Here is a 16,034-nt window from a genome sequence, read left to right on the forward strand (position 1 = left end):
TGGGAGAAGAGACCAACACCCTCCACGCTACAACCTCCTCTCAAATAGCTGTAGAGAGTGAGAAGGTCTCCCCTCAGCATTCTCCAAGTTAAATAGCCCCAGTTCCCTAGATATCTGCATTGTTGTGGCTATGTCCTCTTCTGCCTCACAATTCTACATGCCAAACCTAAATCATAGTGACCATTTTCCAATCAGTTCTGTTCAGAGCAGGTAGCTCATGCTGTGTGCAGTCAGGTACCTAATAGCAGGGCCCCACAGTCACCAAAATACGTGTTCGGACAGGCTCCCCATACAGATTCTGACCAGGAGACCACTGTACATCAAGGAGCTGGTGACCCACACACCAGTTAACCTGAGCAGGCCCAGTCCTGTGCTGCCTGCCCAGTGTGGCTCCAGGCTGTGCTGCACAACCCCTTGGCCCCAGACAAACCCAGCCAGCTTGTGGTAGTATTAGCAATCAGAACACATAACCACGGGTGCCTGTAGGCAACTCCCACTCCGTACCTCTGATTACATTGCCTGCCTGTCCTCGTTGTCTAGAAGCACAGCAAAAAGTTCTCATGTGAACCTCCATTATGTTTGAGAGTAGAAATGGTTAGGACAGTTGATTGCTTGCAAAAAAAAAAATCATCTAATAGGCTTGAATGACCAAAAGGGGGAACCTCTCCACAGACAGGATCTGAGCAGTACCAGGGGAAAACCCATAGGGCTCCATCTGATGCTGCATGAACACAGGGTACCCAGCATCTGAAGGGACACACGATTCACTTGCTACCTGTATTCTTATTTTAATTTTATCTTGTTAAAACAGCTATCTTATTAAGCTATTTGTTAGCAAGCCTTTCTTATTGAGATCCAAAAGAGCCCTGCACTGTCTCTCTTACATCATGCCCTGGCGCAGAACATCCTCTGCCCATCCCATCCTACCACCTGCCTGTCCACCCTCCCTTACCCTAACTGCAAGAAGCCTCACAAGTTCCAAGAAAAGGCTAAAGGGATTTATGCAAGTAGATGGAGAAATACATGTTAAACTTGTGATATTTTATCTTATACATTAGCCTCTTAGCTCCTTCTAAAGACCTTACCTACTTCCTACTTGATAGCAAATCCAATTACGCCTGGTCCTCCTGGGCAGAAGCTGCTGCTAGTAAGCTTTTCATGTACAAAAAGCTCCTGAGTGTGCTGCTGAAACCCGAGACCAGCAGGATGCCTGCTTTCTAAGAGGATTGCATCGTCCCTGAGCAGCCTTTAACAGTGCTTCAGACACAGCCCATTCAGCGGAAGAGAAGTTCACATTTTTGCCAAACAACATGCATTTTATAGCACATGCATTGATTTCTCCATAAAGAAATAATACATTCACTATTGAATCAAGTCTGCTTATTAAAAACAAAACAACGAACAAACACAAATGAAGCCACTATTTCCATTTGAGCACTTTTGTCTCTACAGCATTGCATTTCTGTTTTTTTGTTCACATGTATATACACAGGTTCCTAAAGCCAAGGGTGGAGGGCAGAGGGCTGCCAGTCTGCCTCCCTAATACCAGCAGGCTAAAGTTGTCCGTACTGGTCTGCTTGTCCCAGTTGCCCCAGAAGCACTCTGGTACCTAGATCCCCACCTAGCAACAGAGTGGGGACAAAGTGCAGAAAGGAAAAAGCTGGCTGCCTTTCCAGGTTCACTACAAGTTCACAGAAGCCGCTGTCCCTCATTCGTGACCACAGGACAAAGGGGCTGAAACACATTCCCAGATAAATCAGTGCCTCTGCTAAATCAAGGTTCCTCTGGAGACACGAAGTATCCAGAAAAATGGACAGGGAGAGTAATCACTGTTAGAAAGACCCTTCCCTACTGCAATAGCTTCACCCTTTCTTCCTGACATTCAATCCTTATGTTTGCTCTTGCAATGCATTATCAGACATATCACAAATAGCTCACATATTAATGTTTATTTAAATAAATGCAGTTTATTTAAACAAAAGAAGAACACAATGCTTTAAAGGATGTACTATGTTTAAAGACATCTTAAGGAACCCTACTGCACTTAACAGTGGAGGAGAAATCACTTGTTTCACTTTGCTCCAAATGTCAATTTTCTGGAAATATCTAAGTTCTAAAAGGCCATCAGACAGAGGGAATAATGTAGTGCTGTATCTTCAGTCAGACAAAAAAGAAAAAAGAGGTATTTGTGCATATGGTATTTCTTTGAAGTTGCTGTACATCTTCAAAGAAACTCTACATTAAGAAAGAATTGGTTTTTTTTCTATCAGCATGACAAATATGTGATGTGTAATTATGTGGAAAGACTCAGCCTACATGACTGATACTTCCTTGCATCAAATCCATGCAAATGCTTAAGGGAGTTATATCTCAATTCATACTGGAGGGCAGAGGAAATTGAAAGAGTTACATTTTCATACAGTGAGGGAGAGGCATATTTTTATTTAATAGCTGTACAATGCACATTAAAAATGCAGTGACTTTCTATATAACTATGCAACTTATAACTTGATTATACAAACAAAGTAAGTATTTGGGATTATTAAGGTGTACTATTCAAACAATTAAGTTACTTGAAAAATGCAGCATCGAGATGGTACAGGACTTCACATATTTAAAGTCAAGTTTGTGTCTTATATAAGATATTTAAGCTGGTCCCTGCTAAAAAAAAAAACACACAAAAACAAAAAACAAACCTCCTATCGTTATAAACTTCAAGACATTCAAGAAAAAAGCACAGCTAGTAGAAAGCAAGCACTGTTTTTTTTTTTTTTTTGAATATGGTGGTTCTTAAAACACCGCTGGTGCTGCCTTACTGTGAGGCACCAGAGACTGAACAGCTGGAAGCACAGCCTGCCCTGAAAGCACTGTATAAACCAGGCATACTCAAAAAGCACTCTTGTGCATTTGTGTAATTCAATATCTTAGATCTCTCCTACCTGTTGGGATAATCAAATTGCATTAATTTGTTAAAAGAATTTCAGTACAACAACTGATGTCCCATCTACTCACCTCACTACACTGTCCTCATCCTACTCCTTGCAGGATTACTTTCAAAGCCCAGAGATGCCAGCTTTGGGAATGCTTCTGCAACAGTAGCATCTGGTCCCTTGGCACACTCCTCTTCAAACTATGCCAGCTCTGCACTTGCCTTGAGGTACATCAAATGTCCAGAAAGCTAATAAGATAGCTCACCAACCTGGCCATCAGTTTTCCTCTGTCAGCAATCTTCATATTTGTCCTCCCCCACTCTTCCTTAAAAGCATCTGGTGTCTTGGTACCTGCCTTTCTTACTCATAAGGGTCAAAGAATTGTTTTTGTGTCTCAGAATCGCAGAAAGAAAGCCTCTAGTTTTGCTAAGCAAGTAATTTTTGAAAAGTTTTTCACAGTTGGAAAAAAAGGTAGGGAGTGGGAAGGAAACTCATTTCAGACAGTAAATCCCTCCAGGTATCCAACTGGAATGGCAAATAAGTATTCTAAACAACTATTTAATGTCAGTTTTGCAAGTAACTTGGACACAAGCAAGGGATGCTCTTTTGCTCTTGCATGTTCACTCCCCTGGGCCCAGACTGTGCACCTTCCCTTGCAGAATCAGCAGACACTGGCAGCTGAGCTCTTTCTGAAAACTATTCAAAACACTTTCACAGGGAACATCAAGATATGCTTCTACACAGATTTTTTTCCTTGATGAAGGCACCTTGGCAAAATGAAAATGGCATTACTGGCAGCCAGTCACATTCTTACTAACAGATACAGCTACCCACACTCTGACCTGCCTCAAACTTGGTCAAGTAGACACTACTGAAATTTCCATCATTCTGAGCTTTAAGTTACATGTTTCAGGCACCAGAAGGGTTAAAAAATGGATATAACTCCCTTATACAACAAGTCAAATAAATGAAGAGTGATGGAAGAAGCTATTAGTGCCTGAATGAGAGGACAGTAATGCCTAGCAGAAACACAGCACAAAACCACACTCACCTGCAGCAGCAGACAAGGCCGACCATAGGTCAACACAAATTAATGGGCAAAACTGCAATTAAACCTGAGCCAACAAGTCTATATAGCATATAGGTGTACAGAACCGCAACCTCCACACCATTACCAATTACTCTGAAATGCAGCACAGTATACCAAGAGATCTCTTGCTCCATATAGATGAGTAAACTATCCCCAGCTTTGCCTTTTCAACTTCTCCTGAAAAATGGCAGAGTAACTCGTACCCTTCTATACCCTTTTATCCACCACCAAAAGTAGTCACAGTAAAGCCAGCAGAAGGGGGCACATGCCTTTCCCTCAGTATCTCACTCTGCGTCAAGCAAAATTTGTTTGAAGAACTGACCAAGGTTGCCTTATAGTGATACATCAGATGACAATCTGCAGCTGAAGCTCAGGCTCATGTTCACTGCTCACACACAGTCACCTCTGCGTGAAGGAGGGGACAGATCTGTAGCCAGGTCATGTCTAAAACTACCTCAGGTTTTCCTCCAGTTCCTGCAAGCTGGAGCACTAGGAAGTTACATGTCTACTTAAAAATAAGTTGGTGTTCAACCACTTCATCTCAGCTACTGGTAACTGCTTGGACAAAGGCCCCTTGGCAGCTTCCCAGACAGGGGCCAAGTTTTGAAAGTCAAGGACAGTTCTGAAGACTAATTAGAATCTGGCCAAACTCCCCCTTCACAGCACACTGTGGAAGGTATTTGTATTAATGTCTGACTGTCTGTGGTATGAGTCTGTTTTCCTAGAGTGAAGATAAAAAACCATCATCTTGAGGAAACAAAGGAAGTCTTTACCCATCCAACAGTAAGCATAGGCACCTTTTGTGGGGTAATGCACACATCCAGGGAATTATTTTGGTCTCATACAGAAAAACCTTTCCTGGAAGGGCCCATTAACCACAATCCTGATTCAGAAAAGTTTTAAGAATACCTGAGGCAAACAAGATGTTTATTTTTGTAATGGACCATACCTAAGTAACAAGCATTTTCATACCAAGATCTAGTCATATTTTCTAAGTGTTAAATGTCTCAGGCATTTCTACTTAAAACAATCCAACATATGGACACCAGTCCATAGAGTAATCAATTACGGTTAGTTTCTTTAAAGATAAATTTAGCATTAAGAAAACCCATCCTATTTTACAGAATCAGTAATTTCTTGTTTAAATTTTACCTTTCCTCAAGAGTTGTGAAATCAAACCAATAGTCTTCCCTGCAGAATCAAAGATGATTGACCATCCTTTTCATCTGGCGTTTTTGTTTCAGATAGATCAGTAAGTTCTTTGATAATGCACCTGTCATTCTTAATCAGAATTTGATCCAAAACATTAATTATGTGCCCAAGAATGACTTGAATCTCAGAGACTGTCTGGAACCTTTCCCTTTGAAGATGCTAGCATAATAAAATAACACTGTAAATCTCTGTTCAGAAAGACAGCAATCTTTTTTAGCAATTAAATGTACTTCACAGGAAGAGATGCAAGTACTTTTTACTGCTGTTATGATTTAAAGATCTTAATTAACATCAGTTTTATTGCCCAAAGGAAAACAGCTGCTCTCGGTGGCAAAACATTTTTGGAGCACTCCTCAAACTGAAAGCCAAACTGAACAGCATCGCGTGCACTCAGAGCAAAGCTTTCAAAAACCTTTCGGGGGGAAAGAAAAAGGAAAAAGCAGCTTTAATTGGATAAGACTGAAGGGTAAGTGGGTCAGTAACTGCTCCATACACAGAGGTTGCAGACACACAAATCACTACTGAAACTCCTTCACAGCCCTGGAAGCACTAACAATAGGCAGCAGAAATTCTAAAGATTTTGACGTTCTTTTTTTGGATGCAAGGTGTTTTGCTTGCTTTTCATTAGAATTTAAGTAACAGAAGAAAAAATTCTTAGTTCAACTTTTGTACAGACATAAACAAGAATAGATTGTATTTCCTGATCCTATAGGGATTTACATCTCACAAGGAATGCTAAAACAGCACAGCAAAAAGTCAGCGAAAATTACCACACAGTGTACATATAGCTATATTGTCAAAAAGCTGAGGCACATAACCCTTAACAAAAAAACTAAATGTAAGGAACAGATTAAAAAAAAAAAAAATCTACTTCTGATCAGAATTTTTAAATAGAAGTCAATTGCATAGAGTTCTAGCACAAAGTTTCACAATCAGATAAACACTATCATTTAAAAAGAAACCTGGAGAGACCAAATTTCTTTTGTTGCATCTCTATGAAATACCAAAGTGATAAGACAATCAGGTAAAATATATACATGGTTTTTACAGACACTTACTTGAATGGTGTGAACAGAAATGACAGTGTTGTTTCCTTTTTCTGACACATCTTCACCTGCATTAAAAAAAAAAAAAAAGCATTGAACCATTACATGCAAGTAGCAACAAAATTAAAAATTGTATCAGGACTAAACTAAAAATCACAGAAGAGTTCTAAGACTTTGGAAGAGGAATGAAATCACACTCTCAATATATTGTCCAGGAAACTGGACATATGTGTAACTGTCCTGAGTTCCTGGAAACTCAGACCTGCTCTAAAGTAGGTAAAATAAACCACTCCACAGCCAGTGATTTTCACAGAAGGACTTCTAGAGTTCGCAGGATAAAGGTAAGATATGGCTAGAAGTGCTACCAGACTTCAGTGGCAACCTCTCCCAATGAAATTGGCATAGCTTATGCCAGACGGGCACTAGTATGCTGCAGCAACACTGTCGAAGCAATGCTGTTCAGTCAATCAACCTGTACATGGATAAAAATTGAAGGTTTTGATGCTGTCAGAGCCACCCAAGGCCCTTCAAAACATCTTTAAGGCCTCCTGCTGCAGCCTGACTCGAGCCTGACTGTTGGTGTAAGGCGCAGATGGGAACTTTCTAAGCGCGCTGCTCCCAAATCCTGACAGCTTGAAGTAGCAACCCACACGTCATCCTATCCATCCAAGGCAACATCCTCTCCAGGGAGCACGAAGTGTGGTCAGGTGAGTCCATCACAGGAAAAGTAAAAACCCACTCAGCATGTCTAAGCCAGTGCACTGCTTCCGCTTCAGCAGAGAAACGCAAGAGAAATTCACACATGATCCTTCCAAAATAACATTAGAAAGAAGCCAGACAACAACAAAATAATTTCACACTACAAAATGACAGACTAAAAATAAGCTTAAAGAAAAGAAGAACCAGAGCTTTTCCTTTATTTTTTTTTTTTTTTAAATAACCCCCAAGACAACAATTTAACTGCAAAAGACCTGAGTCACATTGGTAATTCTTAGAGCAGAGGTCTTCCAGCTGTGGAAGTTATACCAGCATGCTTCACCTTCACAGCCAGCCCACCAGGGACTTCCCCTGCTACATGCCAGCTTTCCACCACAGATGCGGAAGTGGCTCTGCTGCTGACACTGCCAACCTGGCCTCCACACAAACTACATTTGGAACCTGGCACCGAAGGGACAGAAGGTGCTGATGGTGCCAATTTCTCGAAGGTACTCTCGGGCTAGTTCCTGGTTCCACCATCACCACAGAGATTTCCTAACATGGCAACAGTTCTCTATCTCAGGTTCCTATCTGTGGAAAAGATGGTTCTCTCTCAGATAATGTATATGTTTTACCAAACCCAAGATTTTCGGATTTGAGACTTGAATATTCCACAGTTGGAAAGCATCTAGTGAAGCATAACTTTTTTTTTTTTAGGATTACACATGTGTTCTCAATACAATAATATCTGATACTAGATGAATCAAGACAGAAAACCAGAGATGAAGAGATGCAGAGCAAAACAAGAGATACAACAACAGCATTAGCTAAAAGTTAATTAGGCCACTAATTTAATTTCTTTAATGGACAGGTGCTTGTTACCTTTTTGATCTGTTTGTGTACTGATGCTGACTTAGAGCCTTGTCTCCCAGCCCCTGTTGCAGAGGCAGCATTTCCCTTTTCAGGTATCAGAACTCAGATTCTACCTACATACTACACGTAGGCTTACATTAACATTGATAAACATCAGCGTTTATGTTAAGAAACAAGAAGAAAGTTACTCATGCTCTTTACAAAAAAGGTGATTATTACAGTCTTTCAAAGTGCTTCAGATATGGCTCACAGCTAGTCAATCAGCATCCCCCAGTATGCACATTCAATTTTAGTCCTTTGAATTACAGCATGCTATATACAGCGTATGTCCTAATATAATTATTTTACACATAGCAACAACTATTACTCAAAGAAATATTTTTCTTTGCCATCTGCTTAGTTACCTTAAATTGCTCAAGAATCTGAACAGCATTGGTAAACATGCTCTCTGCTTTGAAATGAGCGCTATTGTTCAGATATTCCAGAGGCAGAGTTCCCTGGGGAAGAAAAATACATATATACATAAAGAAATTTAAATGACGAAACAGGAATTTCTCTAACTGAATCGCAGGCCAAACGAGCAGTAAGAATACTTCAAATTACTGCTGAAATAACTACTCTAACTCCTTTGCAAATACTCTTCTTACGTAATTTCTCAGCATCACAGGAACTGTTTATAATATTCCAGCTCCTACAGGCATGCAAAAAAGGTAAATAACAGAAGTTGTTATTGAACCATATACCACCTGTGCTGGCAGCTTTCCTCGCATGACCAGCACTGAGCGCAAGACAGGGGCACAGAATTCAGGGCAGAGTCTCTAGAAGAAATATTTCTAAAAATGTGCCGTGAATAGGTGTTTTAAATGTGAAGCAAGCAGTGTGAAAGCACACTAACATAATGTTAATTGTCCATTAGATATTTATGAGACAACCTTCGTAATAATAAATGAAAGAAATTAAAAGAAAAACCCATCTCACAGTGAGGGCACTCAGTGTTCACCAAATTAGAGGCGCGAGATACCATCTGAAGAAAGTACACTAGTTTAAACAAGAAATAATTAAACATTAAATTGCAGGGAACAGCTTGTTTACAGGCTCAGCTTTCACGATCAAAATCAAGTGTTATTCAAACCATATTGCTTTTTTACCATCCCTAAAAAACAAAGTAACAAAAAACTTTCATGTAGCTCAAAAGTATAAAGTTGCAGGTTATGAAAGTATCAGCTGCCTTTCCAATTGAAAGCACTATACAATATATAAATAGATTGAGTTTATTCTCTAAAGTGAAGCTACACACACAAAAAACTAAAACTACAACCAATCTCAATACCCTATAACACTTTTCAAAATCTATAATCTTTCCCCCTCACATGCCTCACGTCTTTTCCCAAACACGTCTTCCTCTATGGTGTGTAGATCTTTATAATATAGAAAAATATTTGTACTTCTTACCACAGAATTCAAGGGGAAAGGTACGCCAATAAGGGAAGCCATCAGTGGTGCTACATCAGCCTGTGCAAACAGAAACATTCCCATTTTAATATAATACCAGCCTCTAGAGCTAATAAATTCAGCTTAATTTTAATGTACCTGCATTTGCAGAAGTAAATGGTATGATCTGTGAAGTTATGACACACAACTCTCCTTTATAATATTTTTTTATTTGTTTCCTGTAACCATCATAGCATGATTAGATTCAAAATGTGAAGCTTCATTTATGATAAAGCTTCAAAAACAAATTTAGTTTAAAAAGCAAACATAAGCCCTCACAGTATCTATTTACAGGAATTCAGTGTCCCTTCCACTGCACTCAGGCACACTACTTTTTATGACTATACCACAGAAAGAAGTGATTTCATATTTACAGTTTTAAGCCGTACACTGAATATACTGCTCTTCACAGCATTCCTTAGCCCGTGTTTCCAGGGTGCCGATTACTCACCTTCTCCCCTTCAGAGGGGGATTCTGCACTTTTATTTGTGCCCAGTCAGCTTTCAAGAAGGCTCTTCTAAGTATACCAAGGCACTTCACAAAATAAGTTACCATTACATTCTACTTGTGATGATTAACACCGCCTCTTGCCAGGTTTATATTTTCCTTTAATATAAAACTATGCACCAAAATTCTTTGTTTCTCCAGCATAAAATTGAAGAATCTACACAGGAACTGCTCCAACCTCAGATCTACTGTGCAGAAGCAGACTCCAATCTATTATTTGGAGAGGAAAATACACACGTAGTGTAACAGCAATCTGAAGTCTAGTTTGGTATTTTACCCATAGTTCCATATATACTTCAGGACAAAAGATCTGTCTTTGGGGACTCCATTACCTAGAACAAAGCGACACTCGAGACTCTTCTATACAGTCTCAGAATAACATCCCCATAACTCCTGCCAACCTCAAGAGGAAAATTCATCTCTAATTTTGTACCAGGGCTTTGCTGAAATAAGTTTATCCAGAACATTCCAAACTTCAGCTTTCTAGCATGAGTTTATTAGCCTTATTTGAGCAGGTTTTGAGTCTGCCAGTCATATACTGGGTTTCACAGGATTATAGGAAGTTAAGTAAAAAAAGCTTCAGGTGCACACAATTTAGATGTCTTAACATAATGATTTTAAAAAGCTCAGCTGATCTAGCATCAAGGATTAAGTCATCCAACTTCTTTTCTTTTCTTTACAGTACAAATCATCTAAATTGCTAAGTGGTTCGGCCATCATCACAGACTGTTGAAAAAAAACAGTTTAACAGTATAGCGAGAACTGGCTTTGATTCAGTAATGACAGCAACTTCTGGAAAAAGTAACAAGATATAGACAATGAAATAGATAGCTCTGAAAAAATTAAACTGAATATACACATGGCTAACTTAAGATGAAAATTTATGCACTACTAAATTAGGTACATTTGATACCTGATTGACATCCAGTCTCTTAAAGTTCTCCAGTTTCCATTCTGCAAGAAATAACAGAACAAATGAACAGATAATCTACACAGATTTGAAAGGGATAATTCAGTTGACATTTAATATCTTGTTGCCATTTTCCGTTAAGTGTTGTTACTAAAGAAAATTATAATTTGGCTTCAGAAGGTTAACTCAAGAGGGGTTACAGATGGAACTCAACAGGCAGAAACAACAAAATGCATTCATTTCAGTTCACATTTTCTTTTATCCATCACAAAAAAGGGCTGCCTGCAACTGTGACCCAGATCAGTTGAAGGAAGTCCAAGGTGTTTATTTTTTCAGCACAGTACCAAAAGTGATGTATTACCTCCTGCACCAAATAAAAGATTCAAGCTCGAGTTTAGAAAAAGGGCTGTTAAATCTCTTCAATAGTTTTTAAAAAAAAGGTTAACCCAAGGTCCCCAATACACTGGTACAAAGTGGTACAAATGTACATCATGTTTGCCATAAGCAATACTGGCCAAGAGCAAGCTCAAGGGAAAAGATCAACAATTTAGCAATCTGAACAAGTACAACGAAGGCAGAGAGAAAGCTGAGTCGAGTAGGTGTTGTTTTTTTGCTTTGGTGTTTTTTTTTGTTTTTTTTTTTTTTGGGGGGGAGGGTGTTGTTGTTTTTTCATGTCTTCTTTTTCTAATGTTGAAATTTTCCGCCCTGCTACCCACAGCAATAATATGAGTAGGAAAAAAAAGACACACATTATTTTTTCATATTCAAGGTTTAAAAAAGAAGAGATACACACAAAAACCTGATAAGGGCTGAAACAGATTTGCCAATACTGTACTTAATATACTATCAATGACCTACCTAGAGCAGATCTCAAGTACAGTGGTCAAGATGTTAGGGGCACCTCCTCTTAACTTGGGAACCAAAGTCATGTTAGCAACAGAGGCACACGCACTTTCCTCAGTACACACAGAAAGCTAAACAGGTTGGTCACCGCCTTGCTAATGCCACTTGCCAAAACGACACCTCAGAAACAGCTCAGATGGACGCAGGAGTCCTCCTAGCACCTCAGACCATTGATAGTATAGCCATGTCGCCCAAAAGTATCCTTTGGCATTATGTGAAGTAGAAGTTTAAATGCACCAGAAACAGGCTTCCTGAAAAATACTGGTAAACCTCGTTTATTTTCTCCAAAAAGGCATTAAAATCCTAGACCATAACACCCTTTCTACATCTCTCAATACACTCCATTTATGCCAGACCTAAACCTGTCTCAGCTGAAAATGGCCCAAGACAGAGAACACCCATATTCCCAGTGTTACATGCACCGAACTTCTTTTCAGCCATTAGTTCACACCATCACAAGCTTCAGAGGTCTGAGTACAGGTCCACTGTTATTATATTTGGTCCCAAGAGCACCCTGAAGAGCAGCCATGCACCTTAACAGCAGCGAGACATACAGTTACAGTGAGTTCCCATGGAAACACATGGGCAGTATTATCAGCATTACTCATGAATTGTGTTAAACTCACACCAAAAAGAACAAGCTTGCTTCCCAGAAAAGGAAATGGGTTTCTATTTCTAGAGATATAGACTCTCACCTATATTTTTATTATATAAATGTACTGTTTGGTTTCCTTCAACTAATATTTTCCAATGAAAAATGTTGTAAAACTATCTACATGCACACAATATGCTTAAGATGAGAAGAAACTGTAGCTCTACTAGAGAAACATCTAGCTTTGTAAGAAACTTTTACATCTCCACTTCCCTTGCCAAGATATTCCTCAGGTCTATGGGCTGCCCATGCTGGTTTACAACTCCAACTCACTGTTTAGGTTTCCTGTATCGTGCTCAGCACAGTTTTCCACACACTTGATAAGTTGTTTTTTCTTTATGCTGTCCTGCTCTTACTGCAGCCTACTGGGCAGCGAGATGCAAGCAGTCCGGGGAAACAGCAGGAAAGCACCAGTTCAAGAAGAGGCTGAGAGTGCGGCTACATGAACCAAAGAAAATCTCACATAAAATCCCACAGAAGCAAAAGCAGAGAAGGGGTACACGGAGTTCCCTCAGTCATGGCAAAGCAGGCTGAGCCCCCTCCAAAACAGGGATGTGTGTAGAAGAAAACAACCACATCTCATCCTTCTGCTGTAGAAGGTTGTGCCCTCACTTAGAAGCTCCTCTGGACTTGTGCCCCAAGGCCACCTGGCAGGGCCTGCACTGATGAGCTGGAGCAGAGTTTTCTGTTCTCTTTCCTCCTGAAGAAGGGTCAAGCCCACCACCAAGCGGGTGACACTGCACATTGCCCACAGGAAGCAGGGCTGCCATCACAAATCTTCCCAAGACGACTGCATGGCCAGGTCTGAGGGAAAGCAGAGTACAGGTGAAGGGACTGAGGAGAAGGCTGTCATCTCAGAGCAAACACTGGGCCCTTCTGGCCATCCAAGGAACACATCAGTTTTTCCATAATGAATTGGGCACACCAAGTCCTGACAGTTGGCACAGCTTTTGGAGGCATCGACCCTCAATGGCAATGATAAGAGAGACAATTCACTGAGCTGCCTACAGCCTGCATGCACTGAAGAGAGCATCAGAAGTTTGTGAGCATTAGATATATTCTGCTGTTTCCATGAACTCTTTACTCAGAGAAAGTAGGAAAGATTGTCAATAGACCCAAGACCTTGAACACTGGCGCATGCAATCACAAATAGAAACTGGACACTCACATACATCAGTGACACAGCGGTACTGAAAATGCTCTCCTCTCCTGCAGGTAGTCTCGGCTGCATTTGTACGGAGCATGAAAGGCAAATTCAAAGAACTTTTCAAGAGACCTCTTTTAAGCATCTTTTCTTTCATATGTTAATTTTGTGAAAACATCTGGGATTGCAACTTAGCTGAGTAGCTGAACTGTACTGACCTGCAAAAGTGCCAAGTTCCATTTCAACAACAATTTTTTCTTTACTTTTAAGCTACATCTGCTACTAGAAGCTATAATGTACTACCACAGAGAGAACAGTCACTTTTCAAGAAGATACTTATTACTCAAACAGAGATTAAAACTCCCAAGATACTCAGAGAGAAACAAAGCTCCAATAGAGATTATTACTGGCAATTAAGAACCTGTAAAGATGGTGTCGAAACAGACCAACAATATGACTGACAGCTAGAAAGCTGCAGAGCAAGTCCAGAACAAAGGGAAGAGTTTCTGAGGTTTGCTTTAGTGTTTGGTTTATTATTTCATTGCTGGTTTGTTTTTGTTTTTTTAACCATCAGAAGGAAAATATGAAGCAGGCACAGCAAGGCATAGACATACTCCCTCCTTTAAGAAAATACACATTTCCTAACAGGTGACAGCCAAAAAGCTTTCCCTACGGTGTACCTGGAAGTCAGCTGAGTACTCATCTTTTTCTAAATGCTCTCACACCATTTTCATCTTCACTTGAAGTCAAATGCTGAGGTTTGTACTAAAGCTGCTGAGAATCAAGGAAACTGACAGCTGTAAAAATCAGCTATTACAAATAAACCCTTAGAGACATCAAGTGTTCTTAGAAGTCTAACAGCTCAGCCAGTACACACACTAAAAGCAGTTGGTTTTACTCTGGTTTATTTTTTATTCTACAACTCATTTGCAATTTTATCAGAGACATCATAGATTTATAGCAGCAATTAATCACAAAGAGGGAAACATTAGCACAGTCTGTATCTGAGAAGCCCTGTTTGTTTAATCTGCTACCAAACAGACTTCACAAGAGCAGAGTGGGGTTAAAACCTCAGGGCTGAAGTAATTTCTGCCTGTTTTCTCTTCTTAATGTAGCTTGACAAACAATCCAATAAAATAGAAAGTCATTACCTCATTGATCACAAGTAACAACCTGAGAGATTCAAAACATCTTAAAAAAAAAAAAGCAGGTTACAAGAATGGGGCACATGAAAGAGGAACTTGCACAGTTTAATCACACATGGTTCTAGAAATCCACTGATATTTCAGTAAGCCAATATTTATTACATTATACATTTTAAATATTAAAAATTAATTATTTTTTAACTTCACTCTTCTTAAGTTACAAAGGGGAAAACAACAGAGTCCCAGTTTTTCATTGAGAAGGACTGTCTCCATTTTCACAACAGCCACAAGGATGCAAGGGAGACAAGACAGTCCCTGGGAAGTCCCCAGGGTTGTACTGTGAAACTGCAAAGAGAGTTTTAGGACATGTCGATTTATCACGTTTCTGTACCAATACCTTTTAATACTTAGGAAGACTCCCAGAGGTTAAGTCTTCTCTGGAATTAAGTTTTAGGAGTGTGAATAGCCTCCCATACCCAAAGAGAGAAAGTCTTTAATTCCATGATTAGAAAAGTGACTCTGATATTATCTACCCAATTTTGCAATATCCTCCATAGGCATGCCCTGTCACCTTTTCTTTCCGCACCACACAAAGCAAGCCATATTCACTGTAACAGAACAGAAGTCAGTGAACATAAACAGGTGTAATGGTTTCACACATCCATTCCCACCAAAATCTTGCACTTCAGTTTTATATTTTATTTACCTTTCAAAAAATTGTCTTCAAAGAACTGGGACGTGACTTTCTGTGGATAATTCACCCCAGCACCCCAAACGATCAGTGGTGTTAAAGTTTCTGAGGGATGACCAGCTCCATGAGATCCTAAGATATATCAAACAAAAAAAAAAGTGTAAACTTTAAGACACATTGTGTAAAAACAAACAAAACCTATATATTTATATGCACACATGTTTTAAGTTCTTGTTACAGTATACATATTAAAATGCTGTTACAGACAACCCATTCTAGCTTCATTGCTTATTTTTATGCCACTAACAAAAGAGGCTAAATTCAAATTGCAAGTTGGGAAATTGGCACCACTTAAGTTGAGCCTATAAAGATATAACTTTTTATATTAAAAAACCCAAACTGTTAACATGCAGAAACTAAACCCAAAGTATTTGAAAGCCTCAAGGTGTAGAGGACTTACCTGCTCAAAACACGTGTATGTGTGGATGGGTTTCTATTAGATGGAGATTTGTTACTGAACTAGCCAGGCCTAAAGGAATTTCAAGGTCGAAAAGCTGAAAACAGGACCTGCTGTGAGAGTGAGGCAGTTCTACAATAACAGGGCCTCAACAAGACGTAAATCAACAGATCTATTAGCAGTGAGACTTGGGCGCATGGACAGCTCGTGGACATTGATGATATCCAATTAGTGAATGCATGCTTGGAGCGTGGACGCATGATCAGAGAATAGTTGCATATATAAGG

At 39.6% G+C, this 16,034-nt stretch overlaps 1 protein-coding gene across 4 annotated transcripts in view; it reads right to left on the reverse strand.

The window, feature by feature from the left end:
• PIGN (phosphatidylinositol glycan anchor biosynthesis class N) overlaps positions 1-16,034 on the reverse strand; it is a 108,421-nt gene that overhangs the window by 56,118 nt on the left and 36,269 nt on the right. For all 4 annotated transcript variants that reach the window (XM_065830877.2, XM_071804512.1, XM_071804514.1 and 1 more), the window contains 5 exons: positions 15,306-15,422; positions 10,759-10,799; positions 9,300-9,359; positions 8,252-8,344; positions 6,291-6,346 (listed from right to left, as the gene is read on the reverse strand). In XM_065830877.2, the coding sequence (XP_065686949.1) occupies positions 6,291-6,346; positions 8,252-8,344; positions 9,300-9,359; positions 10,759-10,799; positions 15,306-15,422 (367 nt within the window). The remainder of the gene's footprint in view (positions 1-6,290; positions 6,347-8,251; positions 8,345-9,299; positions 9,360-10,758; positions 10,800-15,305; positions 15,423-16,034) is intronic.

This window comes from Patagioenas fasciata, chromosome 2, assembly GCF_037038585.1.
Source record: "Patagioenas fasciata isolate bPatFas1 chromosome 2, bPatFas1.hap1, whole genome shotgun sequence".
NCBI lineage: Eukaryota > Metazoa > Chordata > Aves > Columbiformes > Columbidae > Patagioenas > Patagioenas fasciata.